General features: G+C 42.0%; 1 protein-coding gene across 1 annotated transcript in view; it reads right to left on the minus strand.

The window, feature by feature from the left end:
* The window catches only part of LOC135550232 (A disintegrin and metalloproteinase with thrombospondin motifs 2-like), a 53,245-nt gene that overhangs the window by 20,961 nt on the left and 12,693 nt on the right, over window positions 1-19,591 (minus strand). Inside the window, exon 3 of the mRNA XM_064980847.1 lies at window positions 13,837-14,008. Within this exon, the coding sequence (XP_064836919.1) occupies window positions 13,837-14,008 (172 nt within the window). The remainder of the gene's footprint in view (window positions 1-13,836; window positions 14,009-19,591) is intronic.

Raw genomic sequence — 19,591 nt, forward strand, 5'->3', positions numbered from 1 at the left:
GAGCTCACAGAACAGAGCTCCGGGCAGCCGGCGGAAATGAGGTCTCCTCGCCTCCCTGCGGACCTGGCATCCTTTCACTCCCTCCTCTCTACATTTTCCTCCTCTGTCTCTGCTGCTAAAGCCACTTTCTACCACTCTAAATTCCAAGCATCTGCCTCTAACCCTAGGAAGCTCTTTGCCACCTTCTCCTCCCTCCTGAATCCTCCTCCCCCTCCCCCCCTCCTCCCTCTCTGCAGATGACTTCGTCAACCATTTTGAAAAGAAGGTCGACGACATCCGATCCTCGTTTGCTAAGTCAAACGACACCGCTGGTTCTGCTCACACTGCCCTACCCTGTGCTCTGACCTCTTTCTCCCTCTCTCTCCAGATGAAATCTCGCTTCTTGTGACGGCCGGCCGCCCAACAACCTGCCCGCTCGACCCTATCCCCTCCTCTCTCCTCCAGACCATTTCCGGGGACCTTCTCCCTTACCTCACCTCGCTCATCAACTCATCCCTGACCGCTGGCTACGTCCCTTCCGTCTTCAAGAGAGCGAGAGTTGCACCCCTTCTGAAAAAACCTACACTCGATCCCTCCGATGTCAACAACTACAGACCAGTATCCCTTCTTTCTTTTCTCTCCAAAACTCTTGAACGTGCCGTCCTTGGCCAGCTCTCCCGCTATCTCTCTCAGAATGACCTTCTTGATCCAAATCAGTCAGGTTTCAAGACTAGTCATTCAACTGAGACTGCTCTTCTCTGCATCACGGAGGCGCTCCGCACTGCTAAAGCTAACTCTCTCTCCTCTGCTCTCATCCTTCTAGACCTATCGGCTGCCTTCGATACTGTGAACCATCAGATCCTCCTCTCCACCCTCTCCGAGTTGGGCATCTCCGGCGCGGCCCACGCTTGGATTGCGTCCTACCTGACAGGTCGCTCCTACCAGGTGGCGTGGCGAGAATCTGTCTCCCGCCACGCGCTCTCACCACTGGTGTCCCCCAGGGCTCTGTTCTAGGCCCTCTCCTATTCTCGCTATACACCAAGTCACTTGGCTCTGTCATAACCTCACATGGTCTCTCCTATCATTGCTATGCAGACGACACACAATTAATCTTCTCCTTTCCCCCTTCTGATGACCAGGTGGCGAATCGCATCTCTGCATGTCTGGCAGACATATCAGTGTGGATGACGGATCACCACCTCAAGCTGAACCTCGGCAAGACGGAGCTGCTCTTCCTCCCGGGGAAGGACTGCCCGTTCCATGATCTCGCCATCACGGTTGACAACTCCATTGTGTCCTCCTCCCAGTGCGCTAAGAACCTTGGCGTGATCCTGGACAACACCCTGTCGTTCTCAACCAACATCATGGCGGTGGCCCGTTCCTGTAGGTTCATGCTCTACAACATCCGCAGAGTACGACCCTGCCTCACACAGGAAGCGGCGCAGGTCCTAATCCAGGCACTTGTCATCTCCCGTCTGGATTACTGCAACTCGCTGTTGGCTGGGCTCCCTGCCTGTGCCATTAAACCCCTACAACTCATCCAGAACGCCGCAGCCCGTCTGGTGTTCAACCTTCCCAAGTTCTCTCACGTCACCCCGCTCCTCCGCTCTCTCCACTGGCTTCCAGTTGAAGCTCGCATCCGCTACAAGACCATGGTGCTTGCCTACGGAGCTGTGAGGGGAACGGCACCGCAGTACCTCCAGGCTCTGATCAGGCCCTACACCCAAACAAGGACACTGCGTTCATCCACCTCTGGCCTGCTCGCCTCCCTACCATTGAGGAAGTACAGTTCCCGCTCAGCCCAGTCAAAACTGTTCGCTGCTCTGGCCCCCCAATGGTGGAACAAACTCCTCACGACGCCAGGACAGCGGAGTCAATCACCACCTTCCGGAGACACCTGAAACCCCACCTCTTCAAGGAATACCTAGGATAGGATAAGTAATCCTTCTCACCACCCCCCTTAATGATTTAGATGCACTATTGTAAAGTGGCTGTTCCACTGGATGTCAGAAGGTGAATTCACCAATTTGTAAGTCGCTCTGGATAAGAGCGTCTGATGACTTAAATGTAATGTAAATGTATGAATTGACGATTCAATGAAATTGAAATGCCTCTTCTATATTACATGAAGGTGTGTTTTTTACAAATATACATGTTGTACGTAAAACATTAAACATGTCGTTATATAAAATCAGCAACAACGACAAAAAACGTCCCCTTTTCCAGGACCCTGCCTTTCAAAGATAATTCCTAAAAATCCAAATTACTTCACAGAGCTTCATTGTAAAGGGTGTAAACATGGTTTCCCATGCTTGTTCACTGAACCATAAACAATTCATGAACATGCACCTGTGGAATGGTTGTTAAGACAATAACAGCTTACAGATTGTAGTCAATTGGGGTCACAGTTATGAAAACTTAGGACACTACAGAGGCTTTTCTACTGACTCTGAAAAACTCCAAAAGAAAGATGCCCAGGGTCCATGCTCATCTGCGTGAACGTGCCTTAGGCATGCTGCAAGGAGGCATGAGGACTGCAGATGTGGCCAGGGCAATAAATTGCAATGTCCGTACTGTGAGACGCCTAAGACAGCGTCTGGGGTGGTGTGTCACAGCATCAACGGACTGAGCTTGTTGTCATTGTAGGAAATCTCAACGCTGTGCGTTACAGGGAAGACATCCTCCTCCCTCATGTGGTACACTTGCTGCAGGCTCATCCTGACATGACCCTCCAGCATGACAATACCACCAGCCATACTGCTCGTTCTGTGCGTGATTTCCTGTAATACAGGAATGTCAGTGTTCTACCATGGTCAGCGAAGAGCTCGGATCTCAATCCCATTGAGCACGTCTGGGACCTGTTGGATCGGAGGGTGAGGGCTAGAACCATTCCCCCCAGAAATGTCCGGGAAATTGCAGGTGCCTTTTTGTAAGAGTGGGGTAACATCTCACAGCAAGAACTGGCAAATCTGGTGCAGTCCATGAGGAGGAGATGCACTGCAGTACTTAATGCAGCTTGTGACCACACCAGATACTGACTGTTACTTTGATTTGGACCCCCTTTTTGTTCAGGAACACATTATTCAATTTCTAGTAGTCACGTGTCTGTGGAACTTGTTCAGTTTATGTCTCAGTTGTTGAATCTTGTTATGTTCATACAAATATTCACACATTAAGTTTGCTGAAAATAAACGCAGTCGACGGTGAGAGGACGTTTCTTTTTTTTTTACTGAGTTTACATATACCTGTATAGGAAATATTGTTGAAACAATTGATGTCGTTATATAAAATCAGCAACAACAACAAAAAAACGTCCCCTTTTCCAGGACCCTGCCTTTCAAAGATAATTCCTAAAAATCCAAATTACTTCACAGAGCTTCATTGTAAAGGGTGTAAACACGGTTTCCCATGCTTGTTCACTGAACCATAAACAATTCATGAACATGCACCTGTGGAATGGTCGTTAAGACAATAACAGCTTACAGATCGTAGTCAATTGGGGTCACAGTTATGAAAACTTAGGACACTACAGAGGCCTTTCTACTGACTCTGAAAAACTCCAAAAGAAAGATGCCCAGGGTCCATGCTCATCTGCGTGAACGTGCCTTAGGCATGCTGCAAGGAGGCATGAGGACTGCAGATGTGGCCAGGGCAAATATTCACACATTAAGTTTGCTGAAAATAAACGCAGTCGACGGTGAGAGGACGTTTCTTTTTTTTTACTGAGTTTACATATACCTGTATAGGAAATATTGTTGAAACAATTGATTTGAAAATAAATGATCATGGAAAACAAAACCTATATGCAAAAATGCTAAGTTATTATATTTCATTAATCACAAAAAATTTCTTCAGTGTGGGAAAATGCTAAATTTCCCAGAATGCATTAGTTTAACCCTCACTTTGACCCTGAGGCCTTCAAAAAGAAGCCAAACAAATTCAACGGTTGGTGGAAATATAATAGGCTATTCTAAGCACTATGGTTAAAAGAGTACAGTATATGAACATTGTTTCCTGAGAAAAGTGATGTATTCTTTCATATCTGAAAGTGTGACCTGTCAGATTCAATGAAACTCTCATGCTCTATTGCTGGCTTCATATGCTTGTGGGAAATGGAAAACTGGAAAGTAGGAAGTCATAAATCCAACATGATTGTGTTCAAGTGCTTTTGAAGTCAGAAACTATTCTTCATCCAATAAGATTTTAGATAGCTTAATAAAGTTAGCTAATTTGCCTATATGGTCAAACGAGCTACATTCTCCATATTGATAAGGTTGTAGTTGTCCAAAACGGATTTGTTGTCATCTTTTGTTTGAAAAGGTACAAGGTCAAAGGTGAAACGTCACAACTTGACTTGAACCCGATACAACATCTCTCTAGAGACTTGAAAATAGCTGTGCAGCATCCAACCATCCAAGAGCTTGAGAGGATCTGCAGAGAGGAATACAATCTTGGTTAAATCAGACCAGAGACTTTTGTTTCTCATGGTCTGAGAGCCTTTAGATGCCTTTTGGCAAACTCCAAGCCGGCTGTCATGTGCCTTTTACTGAGGAGTTTTCGCTTTGTCATTATGGGCTATTGTGTGTAGAATGATGAGGAAACATTTTTATTTTATCAATTTTATAATAAGGCTGTAACGTAACAAAAATGTGGAAAAGGTAAAAGAGTCTGAATACTTTCCGAATGCACTGTATATCTTCATAATAGTGTTAGCACAATGACATGCTAGCTGTTCTCATAGACTTTCAGTCATTCCATCAACTGCTATCCATTTAAAAGCACATCCCAGCGCTGTACGAGATCTTCAGCTTCTTGGCAATTGCTAGCATGGAATAGCCTTCATTTCTCAGAACAAGAATAGACTGACGAGTTTTTAAAAAAAAGCTATTTGTTTCTGGCCATTTGGAGACTGTAATCGAACCCACAAATGCTGATGCTCCAGATACTCAACTAGTCTAAAGAAGGCCAGTTTTATTGCTTATTTAATCACCACAACAGTTTTCAGCTGTGCTAACATAATTGCAAAATGGTTTTCTAATGATCAATTAGCCTTTTAAATTATAAACTTGGATTAACTAACACAACGTATAAATTGGAACACAGGAGGTGATGGTTGCTGATAACGGGCCTCTGTACGCCTATGTAGATATTCCATAAAAAATCTGCTATTTCCAGCTACAATAGTAATTTACAACATTAACAATGTCTACACTGTATTTCTTATCAATTGCATGTTATTTTAATGGACAAAAAATGTGATTTTCTTTCAAAACAGGGACATTTCTAAGTGACCCCAAACCTTTGAAAAGTAGTGCATAGGAAACTAGTCATATGTCATGTGTCACTACCTCACAGGAGAGAAATTTGAACGTAAACATTCTGGAACATATGAATTTTCATGTGCCTTAATAACAAACTTGTATGCCATCTGTAAAAAATTAATACAGTTGTGAACAATTATGAACCTAGTTGGTTTAGCCACAGAAAAAGCCAGGAACCTTCCCGCTACCGCTAGCCATGATTGGCTGAGATAATGGATGGGACATGCCGATAATGGACATGCCGAGAGATGAGCTCGGATTGGTCTGTCATGTATTACGCTTCTGTCCATAACAAAAAGTATGTTTCGGTAATTCTTTGTATCGCAGTTTTTTTTTAAAGATATCACGAAGAGGACCGAGTTTTGAAATCAGTGGAATGCCCGGTGGAAGCAGAGAATGATGGCTAAGGAGATGGAGAAAATTGAGGCGTTTGATTGCAAATGTGGAGGGAGTCGAAAAGAGAACACAGAAGGCTGTTGTATAAAACACCCATCTTCGGAATACGTCTTCAAACTAAGGGCAACCATGGCATCCGTGGCAGAGAGGGAGAAGTGTTCATCCATGTATACGAGCAAGAGAGTCTAGCTAGCTACATTTTCACTTACTATACGTTTCTAATTCTGTCAGAAAGTTGTTTTCATTAAAAGCTGGTTCGCTAGCTAATGTTACGAATATGATCTTTGTATTAATACTATTGTTTTCATTGATAGTTATAGCCTAATGTTAGCTAGTTGGCTAACATTAAACCTAGTTGGTGGTTAGCTTTAGCTACCTGTAGATTTATGCATGGTAGTACCGTTAGGATTTGGATTTATAGTTCATTGTGTAGCTAGTTAGCTTCATGTCTTAACAAAAGACTACACTATGCAAGTAACCATTTCACTGTACTGTTTCACCTTCTGTATCCTGTTCATTTGACAAACTTAGATTTGATTTGATATAGCGTGTGTTTACTAGAGACGGTAATGTGAAGAACAACATGACCTGCACCAAAGTCAAATTAGGATGTAACATTAGGCCAACAAGACAGTTTCCCCTGTTCTAAAATTCTCTGGTAGAATACCCTGCTTTTATTTTGTCACACTCACAACCGTAAGATATTTTCTGTAATTAACTCGATCTTGTGAGTTTATTTTCCTGTAATAATGAATACAAATTAGCTCAAGTTAAGACATTGTCAGCTATATGATTTGGTCATTATTTGAACTGGCTAGCCAGCTAACTTAACTTTAACTAGTTAGCTAAAAAGCTAGAAACAAACCAAAACATTATTTAGAAAGTTGCTTTTAGTTGCCTGGTTCGCTAGATTGACATATACTAAATATATTTTTTAACAGATAAGTTTATTATATTTTTAAATACACCAGTTATGCTATTGTGGACCACCAGGCTGCTGATGTCATGGAGCCTGTCGTTTTTGTGTTTATAGCTACTTTTTCATTACGACAAGTTTGATGGTGATCGACTATAGAATGTTCATGATGTCACTGCGACAACTGTAAACAGTCGTGTCAATAGACGTAGTATAAACCAGCCTTTAGTCTTGAAATCTTTGGTTGTTTAGTACAACATTGTTTGTTTAGTACACTCACTACCATACTCACTGTTTAGCACGTGGCCTCACATTTGTATCCTGGGTCTAAGCTTAATAGGGTGTGAACGATGCTAAATGGGTGTAGACAAATAAGAGCTCTCCAGTCTGTAGTGGATGTTGATTAAGGCAGCCCCCCGCACCTCTCTGATTCAGAGGGGTTGGGTTAAATGCGGAAGACACATTTCAGTTGAAGGCATTCAGTTGTACAACGGACTAGGTATCCCCCTTTCCCATTCCCTTTCCAGTAAGGGCCATTTTCTAAAAAGTGGAGCTACAAGTGTATCAACTTCCAAAGCAGAATTACTTTCATATTGTTCCTCAACTGTAGTGTATGATATACCATTTTCTAGCTTAGTCTCTACTTTTATCGACTGTAAAAAAAACACGATTTCTAATTTTACTACATAAGACCAAATCGAGACGGTGAGTCACATATATATAAAAAGAAATGACATCATCGTTTTTACAGCGGTGGCAACAATAGGGGAAACAATGATGCTCTACTGTACTGCAGTTGCCAATACAATTTCAATTGCGCAAAAAGCATGTCTAAATCCAGAAGATTTTAAATAGAGCCTGGATGATGACAGGGGTGCTCTTGAATTATGACAAATTGGCTCAGAAAAGACATATACAGCCTAATAACAAGCTAAAATGGTTCACATAAGGCCAGTCATATTTTTTTAGAAAGCTCCCCTTTCAAGTTTTAAACCTATTTATTTGATCATTAATGATGTCTTCTTCTCAATAAACAATCTCCTCGGGTTCATTACAGGACCAGATGTATGGCTGATTCATAGAAAGACAGGGTGGTTAGAGGACAGAGAGCTGGAACAGCCGTACTGCTGCCTGGCCATCAACAAGACCTCATATGCTATAGGCAGTGAATCTCATGAATAAACCGGAGAACTTCTAATAGGGAAACTGGAGGAGACACATTAGATCACTGTAATCATTTTTAAACCATTTTTAAATCTCTGGCCAAACATATGTAGAAAATGTATCTAGATTTATAAAATATGATAGATAATATTAAGGGTGAAGAAAAAGGTAACACATTCCACGCTAGAAATTAATTTCATATTTCTCTTTAAAATGATATCATTGCTCCTCGATATTACAATGGTGCATTGTGTCTTTGTGTACGCACTTCCAGGCTTTCCTACCGTAAAACAATGGTATGGGTTCTGTCTTCATGGACTCTTTTGCAGGTGAACTCTTGGTCGAAGCATTGGAATAGATGGAGCAAACCTGGCAATCCAAGCAGCTTGGGAAGTGAAGCATAGGAACAGGGGACGAAACCACCCGTTGCTCAGGTTACCTTCAGCTCACACCCGAGCCCCGTTTCCATTCCAGCCCATCAAAACATAACTCAGCACGTTCCAACACAGGCACCCTGAGCTAAAAAACAAAGTCATCATATTTCAAGGGTAAAGCCTTCGAAGAACAACAATGTTCTCTGCCAATGACTATAAATAGATTGATACAGGGGCGGGTGGGTCACGTGCTTTGGGTTTCTATACTGACTGTGGACATTGATTCCTCATTAGTGTTGATAGATACTGTGTGTCGATGCTGGTGAGCTTTAATACTGGGCTTCCCAGTAGCAATCCTCAAGGACCCCTCATATTACACACTGATGAGAAAGTGTGAATTGAGACATGATAGAGCTTTCAAATTATACAATGGTTGAATAGAAAGGAATCAACCACAGGTGTTTTTTATTGGAGTGTCTAGGCTACTTCATTTAAGTAATTTAGCAGACGCTCTTATCCCTCGCGATTATTAAGTGCAGTGCATACATTTGTAGATTTGTTCATACTGGTCCCTTGTGGCAATTGTACCCACGACCCTAGCATTGCAAGTGCCATGCTCTACCAACTGAGTCATACGGGACAAGAGTCTATACTTCAAGTATAAATAGCATGGTGGCTGGTGCAGTTCTAATGCTGTTAGCTGTAACCGCAGGTGGGACTGTGAGGTTGTGCACTTGAGGCAGGTACTTAGCCTTAGGGGCCTCTGGGAACATTTCAGTGACAATGCAAAATCTAAATAGTACACCCACCACAAAAGTCACCCTGGATGAGGGTGGTCTCATGAGATATGCTGACTCAGCTGCTTTCAATCTGAATGTGAAGAGAAAGGATTCGGGTGCAAGGGAAAAGCGTATCGAGATCACATGTCTTCGCAAGATGAAGTGATTCTTGATGTTGTTCTACCTGAGCGGATCTTAAAACACAGCATCCGTCTGAGGTCACACTTTCCTTCCCCTTTCCATTGCTGCCTGCAGCCAAATCCCATCCAGATGTGTTTAGAATCCTCCTGGGTTACCCAAGGTCCCCCCCTCTGTCACTCAACTGATCCGCCGCATCACACCCAGTCTAGCTCCACATTCAGGGGATAACGCCTCCACTCAAATGAGATTGGAACACTGACATCACAGCCAAATAAAAAAATGGATGCTGCAGTGAAATAAAGGAAATCTGTTATGTGACGCAGTATACAAAACCCAAACGAATAAACAAGATGTAGTCAGAACATTTAAGACAGCACAGCACTTTGTACAGACAGAGAGAACCAGGGACGTCTGTAGCGTCTACGAAATCACCTGTAAAAAAAAACATGCTCACCGTCCAACATTTGTCAAAAAACAAACGGAATGTTTTTATTTTAGGGGATGACTTTCAATGAAAAACATGTGCGGTGGTGAAACACAGACACACAGACACACAGACACACACTTGCAGGCCAAACCAGGCAAGCATGCACATACACATTGACACACGTACAAACACAAGTACACATGTGCACTCTTAGACACACACACAGTACGTAGAAGTAATGCAAGGTTTTAGCCACCTCTAGTATTAGGCATGACTATGTGTTTATGGGGTAACAGGGTATTAAGGGTGACCAGGATATACAGCAGCACTTCTTTGACCCATTCAAAATCACTCACTGCTGCATGGCTATTACAGGATAACATGACCAAATCCTCAGAAATAGTTCACCTACTCTTGCCATGAATGTAAACTTCCGACTTCAACTGTATTTGATACAAGACAATGTCATTGTCATTGTCTTGTATCAAATACAGTTGAAGTCGGAAGTTTACATATACCTTAGCCAAATATATTCAAACTCAGTTTTTCACAATTCTTGACATTTAATCCGAGTAACAATTCCCTGTTTTAGGTCAGTTAGGATCATCACATTATTTTAAAGAATGTGAAATGTCAGAATAATAGTAGTGAGAATTATTTATTTACTTTATTTACTTTCATCACATTCCCAGTGGGTCAGAAGTTTACATACACTCAATTAGTATTCGGTAGCATTGCCTTTAATTTGGATAACTTGGGTCACACGTTTCAGGTAGCCTTCCACAAGCTTCCCACAATAAGTCGGGTGAATTTTGGCTTTTTCCTCCTTACAGAGCTGGTGTAACTGAGTCAGTTTTGGAGGCCTCCTTGCTCACACATGCTTTTTCAGTTCTGGCCACACATTTTATATGGGATTGAGGTCAGAGCTTTGTGATGGCCACTCCTATTCTTTGACTTTGTTAGCATGCTTGGGGTCATTGTCCATTTGGAAGATCCATTTTCGACCAAGCTTTAACTTACTGACGGATGTCTTGAGATGTTGCTTCAATATATCCACATAATTTTCCCGCCTCATGATGCCATCTATTTTGTGAAGTGCACCAGTCCCTCTTGTGAAGTGCACCAGTCCCTCTGCTTCACAGTTGGGATGGTATTCTTTGGCTTGCAAGCCTCCCCCTTTTTCCTCCAAACATAACATTATGTCTATAACATTATGTCTGGCTTCTTTATGGCGGGTGTGGAGCAGTGGCTTCTTCCTTGCTGAGCAGCCTTTCAGGCCATGTTACTCTGGCTATAGATACTTTTGTATCTATTTTCTCCAGCATTTTCACAAAGTCCTTTGCTGTTGTTCTGGGATTGATTTGCACTTTTCGCACCAAAGTACTTTCATCTCTAGGAAACAGAACTCGTCTCCTTCCTGAGCGGTATGACGGCTGTGTGGTACCATGGTGTTTTTTTATTTTTTATTATTTATTTATTTTACCCCTTTTTCTCCCCAATTTCGTGGTATCCAATTGTTTAGTAGCTACTATCTTGTCTCATCGCTACAACTCCCATACGGGCTCGGGAGAGACGAAGGTTGAAAGTCATGCGTCCTCCGATACACAACCCAACCAAGCCGCACTGCTTCTTAACACAGCGTACATCCAACCCAGAAGCCAGCCGCACCAATGTGTCGGAGGAAACACTGTGCACCTGTACAGATAATTGTGGTACATTCAGGCATTTGGAAATTGCTCCCAAGGATGAAGCAGACTTGTGGAGGTCTTGGCTGATTTCTTTAGAATTTCCCATTATGTCAAGCAAAGAGGCACTGAGTTTGAAGGTAGGCCTTGAAATGCACCTCCAATTGACTCAAATGATGTCAATTAGCCTATCAGAAGCTTCTAAAAACATAGAATTTTCCAGCTGTTTAAAGGCAGTCAACTTAGTGTATGTAAACTTCTGACCCACTGGAATTGTGATACAGTGAATTATAAGTTAAATAATCTGTCTGTAAACAATTGTTAAAAATTACTTGTGTCATGCGCAAAGTAGATGTCCTAACCGACTTGCCAAAACTATAGTTTGTTAACAAGAAATTTGTGGGGTGGTTGAAAAATGAGTTTTAATGACTCCAACCTAAGTGTATGTAAACTTCCGACTTCAACTGTAGGAGTGACGCCACCTGATGTCAGACAATGCACTCAAGTTAGACGGCTTGGATCACCTCAGCAGTCTACAGAGTAATGGTATGCAGAGATACGCAATGATAACCAATTCAGAGATAGTCTATGGAAGGACCACTGCTATATGGAAAGTCAAAGGTGAATCTCTCTGCCTTAAACAGGACCTCTTCCTCAGATCTGATTGAATACTGAGAAATGTTGTCATTGTTTTTGTAAGTGATTTTGAAATTATGTTTACAAATGTTTCAGTCTGCCTGAAAATAGATCACATTCATTTGAGGTGATGGAAAAGAATAATTGATTAGTTAGTGAAATCCATGCGCATGATGTAAAAGGGAAGGCTTCCCACAAAATGAGAAACACAATCTAATTGTAAAAATCCATGGACAATGGCTCCTCAAGATAGTTATGTCGCAAAATGTAACACTTCAAATAAAATTTGCCTGTTTCCTTTCATTTATTTTTTATTAGGAACAAACTTTTAGGCCTAAATTCAATAAGCATTAACCTGCAATAGCAGACACCCTTATAGCGGATGCTTGGTGGTGTCGGAGGTGGAACTGCTTTGAAGCTGTCAAATTGGTGAGCATCTGTTCTTGCGATCATTGTCACGAAGCCCGCCCCTCTTATGTTGGAAGTTCTGAACGAGGAAGTGAGGCTATATAGAAATAATTATGCTCAAATTGAAAAATCCTTCAACTAAATAATGAGGGTTTCTATCATCCTAATGGAGGCGTAGATTCCATCTCATATTCCACTGTTCCAAGTTGTAAACAAGGCTGCATGGGATTTCTGTTAATGTGACCCCGTGCAGCCAATGGCAATGTCCGCTTTAGGTATAATCATTTGACAGTTCAAACGCAGTTCCACTTCTGACACTGCCAAAATAACCGATATGCAGATGTCGGCTAAAGCTGATCTGATTGAATAGTGCCCTTAATGTTTATTTTTACTCAATGTCCTTATCATTCTCTTGAGCTACAAGGTCCATCTAGGGTCTGCTCTAGGTCAACCAGGCTCTCCTCCACTGGAGGACTTAAGTTTACTTTAGGCTAATATCCCATCAGCACTCAGCCCTGCCACATAGGAGTTAGCTGCGACCGAAACGCCTCTGATGGATTTGTGAGACTACATCTGAGCTTTAAATCCGATCCACACATTCCAGCTGACGTCACCAAAATCCATCGTGAGGGTGTTCTCCTGTATCTCCACCAGTTCCCCCTTTAGAAGTTCATACAATTTCGTTTGTACTGTACGTGTGTGTATTGGTGTTCTTTACATTTATATATATTGTGAGAGAATGTGTGCATTTGTGTTATAAGAATTTGTGTATAACAATTCAACCGGAATACATCTGCCTTTTGTATCGTCTTATAGAGTAGACAATAGAACTACTCAGACAAAGAAACTACAAATTTGAAGTGACTGAGAAGCAAGTCTAGCCTCCCAATATCTCCAGGCTGAGCTCCATTGTTGGAACTGAAGTGACATGTGAATCCCTTTTAGAACTTTATTACTGTACATTTCCCATCCAGTGAGAATGCTTTGTCACAATTTTGGTAAGTCGAATGGCTGTACACGATAGGGAGAACATAAAAAAAGTTGCACATTTGGTTCAATCGAGTTTAGTCGCCTTTGCTTTGTCAAACAAGTGCGTTGAACTATCCTCCAGTGAGATTTGCTTAGTAGAGGCATCCCAGAGACTGCACGTGTTTGCGTATTTACATGTGGAGTCATGACAGGTTATGTACACAGTGAACTAAATATTAGATTCATAGAAATCAGGAAACACCAACAAAACATCGGAATAAACAAATGTGGAATAAGATGCTTTCTCTGGATAGCATCCATAATGTTCATCAGGCTGGACCAGGAGAACTTGGAGGACATGGAGAGGGATACATTTGTTTTCTCTCTGCATAATAAAAGCAAAGTTTATTGCCATTTCAACATCTCCTAAAAGGGATACAAATGGAATGTCTAGGAGACAAGTCTTTCATAACTGTTTCACATTTCAAAATGAAGGACAATAATCCGACAGAGTAGCTTATCTGCATTCAGCACTCTAAAGTCACAAATGACGATGACCTCAGGAAGGAATTTTATCATGTCTCCTGACAGTCAGGAAAATCATATGGAGTCTGTAAAGGTGTATCTGAAGTTCCTTTTACCTCGGGGGTGAGAGTCTGCTGTTTGATTGACAGTGGGCCTCTTAATGGCAGAGGAGCGATAAACAATGTGATGTCGTCCGTCTCCTCTCTCCTCCTCCTCTACCATCAGGCCCCCTCCACGCACCAGGGGCTCGATGAAGAACTGCTCCTTCCCCGTACGGATCATTCCTGCCTGAGGGAGAGAGAGATGAGAAGGGGGGGTTTGAATTCTACAATCACAATCTTCTAACATGAAAAACTAACTATTAAAGGTGACCTATGGAGATAAATCACCATTTCCTGGTTGCAAAAATTCTAACAGTTTGCTTAATTTCAGTTGATGTGATAAAACAAGCAAACATAGTGTAGAGAATCACTGTACCATCTAAACCGCTGTGAAATATATTTTCCATAATCTAAAATATTGTATTATCAGCTGTTTGAATCTGGTGTACCAATCCAAAAGTAAAATACGCAAAAAAACTAAGCTTAAGAATGGGAAGCATAGAAATAGCACACATAGAACATATCTACCACTTTATAGACTTGCTTTCAATGAGAATGACATATCTATAACTCACATTTCTATGTGAATTTGGTTGGGTCGCCCAAAATGTGACCTATTGCAGCTTTAAATAACACTTTGAGAATAACTTTGAGAATGGGAAATACACAATAATCAATATCTCAACCACTTTGAAGATCAGCCAGAAGAGAGGACAGCATTGACAAGTAGAACTGACATGAGACTGAAAGGGAAATTAGTTGATCAATATGGGGCCATAAACAGCTAAAAAAAACACAAAAAAAGAACTAATGTTTCCATAAATGCAGACAGCCTAAATGTGGCGTGACAACCCAAGCCAAGTGCCCCCCCCCCCCCCCCAAGCCAAGTCTTCGTGAATGTGAAGACAAGGGGTGTGAACGTGAACTGCTCCTCTCTTTTCCCCCTTGAGTTAGATCGTGGCCGCTGATGCGGCCGTTTAGCCACAGCCTCCTGGGAAATTTTACATAAGGAGCTGTCACATCCTCCCGAGGTTTAATTACCAAAGAAAGGTCTGGACGCAGCATAAATCGACACCAGCGGATACACCTCGATTGCCAACTATCTGAGCCACTGTGAAGTCAAACGTAATCTGCCTTAGGATGCTGCAGGGCTAAACACACAACATCCTCACCTCAGAAAGGCAGTTGCTCACCTCATCTCAGGAAATCTAGAACTCTAACAGCTAATTAAAGTCATGCTAGGGATTAAAGGAGCTAACAGCAAAGATTCTACCCTGGGCCGGAGGAAAGAAGCACACACCTCAGTGTTCAGAAGACAGAAGTCTTAAAAGCAATAATTCCGATTCTTCCACGTGTCTCAGGGATGGCTATCTGTTATTGCAGCCACTTGTAAAACGAATAAACTCAGTCTAGTTATTTTTTATTAAACAATGATGCAAGACTGGGGTTTGTCAAAGACATCCAAACTCCCAAATCTGAAATCAAACTCTGTCTTCAACAACAAAGCACATGGCCATTTGGGCTAGAAAATCTCAAACTAACATTTTAAGGATCAACTTCACCTAACAATCACAATGATATCACTCTGTCACCAGCTTTACAGTCTGAAAAATATTATACGGTGTCAAGACATTTGGATCAGTGGTCCACAACCCTGGTATTTTCACCACCTGAGTCCAGGGCACAATAGATATGTAGCTATAAATTGGCATACAAATTGTAAACCTCGACAGGAGCAATGATTGATAAGTCAGCATAAACTATGCTGAAGTGCAGCAGCTTATTGAAAATGTGATGGGATCCAGCTCCAATGTAATTGTGAGACTCTGGCTTTTCTGAGCCTGGGAGACTCCAGAGCATGCCTGGCCTGCCAAGACTGAAATGGGAGAGCAGAGCCTGAGAGAGCCTGAGAAGCCCTGTCACGTCTGGGTTTCCTGCTCAGAGTCAGGCCTGCTGCCTCGTTAAAGTAAAAATCCACCCAAAACCACTAATTCCTATAATTTACCGTGTTATAGCTGCAATATACATTATAACTTTTTGGGCGACCTGAAAAAATTCACAAAGAAATATGAGTTATAAATCTGTCATTCTCATTGAAATCAAGTCTAAGAAGTGGTCGATTTGTTCTGTGTGCACTATTTCAATGCATCTCATTTTAAAGTTTAGTTTTTGCATCTTTTACTTTTGGTTTTGTACACCAGCTTCAAAAACAACTGAAAATACAATATTTTTGGTTATGGAACATATATTTCACAGAGGTTTAGATGGTACAATGATTCTCTACACTATACTTGCTTGTTTTGTCACATAAACTGAAATTAGACGACCTATCAGCATTTTTGCAATCTAGAAATATTAATACCAAAGTCAATATCAGCATGTGAAGTAGCTCGTTAGCTGTAAAATCGACTAAACAAACTACACTATTTAAAAGTCTACAATCTCACCATGTTGAACCTGTAAATCGATGTGCCTCGCAGAGTGGAGTCTGACATTCGCAACGGCCATGCAACAGCACCATACAATGCACTCTGGACTGAAGACGCAGACAAATAGGAGAAATTTGGTGGGCCCTTTGCTAAATTACACATTTCAGGATGAAACAGTCAGAGGTCACCAAGAGCAACATAGCTTCAGTGTGTAAATCACCTAGAAAGATGTGTCAGCATCGAGTAATTGTCTCTGGTCCCCTCCTAGTTAGGGGGAGGGATGAGCTCTACAGCAGTCTCACAACTCAATCGCTGGTTGAAAACTGTTTTCTGCCCCTCCCAAAAGATAGAATTTGTCGATAATTGGCCCTCTTTCTGGGACCAAGCCTGGCCTGCTGTGGAGTGACGGACTCCATCCTAGCTGGAGGGTTGCTTTCATCTTATCTACAAACATAGACAGGGCTCTAACTCCCCTAGCTCCACAATGAGATAGGGTGCAGGCCAGGGAGCATGCTGTTAGCCATCCAGCTTAGTGGTCTGCCACTAGCACAGTCAGTGTAGTCAGCTCAGCTATCCCCATTGAGACCATGTCTGTGCATCGATCTAGGTTGGGCAAAACTAAACATGGCCGTGTTCACCTTAGCAATCTCACTGGAATAAAGACCTCCTCCATTCCTGTCAATATTGAAATAGATTGTGATAACTCACATCTCAAAATAGGGCTATTTAATGTTAGATCCCTCACTTCCAAGACAGTTACAGTCAATTAACTAATCACTGATCATAATCTTAGGCTTAAGCCTAATGAATTTACTGTGTTAAATGAGGCCTCTCCTCCTGGTTACACTAGTGACCATGTCCCCCACGCATCCTGCGGAAGTGTTGCAAACATTTACGATAGCAAATTTCAATTTCCCCCCAAAAGATGACTGCATTTTCATCTTTTGAGCTTCGATAGTAATGACATTTCTGCAGCCTACTCAATCACTTTTTATAGCTACTGTTTACAGGCCTCCTGGGCCATATACAGTGTTCCTCACTGAGTTCCCTGAATTCCTATCGGACCTTGTAGTCGTGGCAGATAATATTACAATTTTTGGTGATTTTAATATTCACAAGGAAGGGTCCACAGACCCACTCCAAAAGGCTTCTGGAGCCATCATCGATTCAGTGGGATTTGTCCAACATGTCTCCGGACCTACTGACTGCCACAGTCATACTCTGGACCTAGTTTTGTCCCGTGGAATAAATATTATGGATCTTAATGTTTTTTCACATAATCCTGGACTATCGGACCACCAATTTATTGTGTTTGCAATCACAACAAATAATCTGCTTAGACCCAACCAAGGATCATAAAAATCCATGCTATAAATTCCCGGACAACCCAAAGATTCCTAGATTCCCTTCCAGACTCCCTCCACTTACCCAAGGACGTCGGAGTACAAAAATTGGTTCACCATCTAACTGAGGAACTAGATTTAACCTTGCGTAATACCCTAGATGCAGTCTGACCCCTAAAAACAAAAAAACATTTGTCATAAGAAATTAGCTTCCTGGTATACAGAAAATACCTGAGCCCTGTTGCAAGCTTACAAAAAATTGGACCGGAAATGGCGCTCCACCAAACTGTAAGTCTTCCAACTAGCTTGCAAAGACAGTACCATACAACATCAATGAGCCCTCACTGCTGCTCAATCATCCTATTTTTCCAGAACAATCCAAAATGTATTTTTGATACTGTCGCAAAGCTAACTAAAAAACATTCCCAAGAGAGGATGGCTTTCACTTCAGCAGTGATAAATTCATGAACTTCTTTGACGAAAAGATCATGATCATTAGAAAGCAAATTACAGACTCCTCTTTTAAATCTGCATATTTTTCCAAAGCTCAGCTGTCCTGAGTCTGCACAACACTGCCAGGACCTAGTATCAAGGGAGACATTCAAGTTTTTTAATCCTATATCTCTTGACACATTCATGAAAAGAGTAATGGCCTCTAAACCTTCAAGCTGCATACTGGACCCTATTCCAACTAAACTACTGAAAGAGCTGCTTCCTGTGTTTGGCCCTCCTATGTTGAACATAATAAACGGCTCTCTATCCAGCGGATGTGTACCAAACTCACTAAAAGTGGCAGTAATAAAGCCTCTCTTGAGAAAGCCAAACCTTGACCCAGAAAATATAAAAACTATCGGCCTATATCGAATCGAGATTGGTCGCTCGGGAGACCCGTTGTTCAAAAGGCTGTAATAAAGAAGCCACGGCAACAGCAGCAGTCAGAGGTTAACTCCTGTCTCTGAGGCAGTCCTTCTGCGCATACCATAACTGCAGTGTTCACGGATCACTGTTCAGTGTGTATGTGTGTGTGTTTGACTCTGAGTGCCTGCATGCGTATTTTCAGGGACGGCAATATACCAGGCCATAGAACAGGCCTAAAACAACAAAACATTTCCAATAAGACAACAAACTTATCTTGGGTACAGGGGACTTCACTTTTTGATTCAGTTAAAAATAAATAAACAATTCCAACTAAAGATGAGAGCTAATTCCATTTAACTGAGAAGGGAAGGTTTGAACTATTTTCAAACCAGAGACAAAAGCTGAGAAGTCAGGAGAGAAGAGGTAGGGAGAGAGGGGGCAGGAAAATGAATTAATACCGAGGTAGTCATGTCTGTAGGGAGAAGGGAGAGGAGAACATAGCCTGCCTGACATGTTCCAAATAAGAGGCAGGCAAAGCAGAGCTCTCACTCAGGCTGACTTTGCCGTGCTGCCTTGCCATTAAGAACCAGACAGATGTCTGTCTGTCTGTCTGTCTGTCTGTCTGTCTGTCTGTCTGTCTGTCTGTCTGTCTGTCTGTCTGTCTGTCTGTCTGTCTGTCTGTCTGTCAGCCTGAACAGGGGTGGAAGCACCTGAGCACTACCTTAGCTCTCAAAATGGACAGCTTTGTGTGCAATTACAGATACTGTATACTGCAGCTAAGCACATCTCTAAGAGGTAATGGAAGGTTGTATTAGGTTGACAATAGTACTATTATCCAGTTGATATGAATGGACGAGCCATTGTAATAACTTCAACCCGGTAGCACTTTGCACTCACATCCCTGTCATCCCGTATATGTCTTGAAAATGGCATATTTGGTCACTGATAAGTGCCTCAATTGGAATGCAGTGGCTGTATAGTAACATACTGTATATGACTCCAGAGGTCATATAAAGTGCTTTCGAAAAGTATTCAAACCCCTTGACTTTTTCCACATTTTGTTACATTACAGCCTTATTCCAAAATGTATTAAATTGTTATTTTTTCCTCATCAATCTACATACAATACCCTATAAAGAC

This window comes from Oncorhynchus masou, chromosome 12 (genome assembly GCF_036934945.1).
Source record: "Oncorhynchus masou masou isolate Uvic2021 chromosome 12, UVic_Omas_1.1, whole genome shotgun sequence".
In the NCBI taxonomy this organism is placed as follows: domain Eukaryota; kingdom Metazoa; phylum Chordata; class Actinopteri; order Salmoniformes; family Salmonidae; genus Oncorhynchus; species Oncorhynchus masou.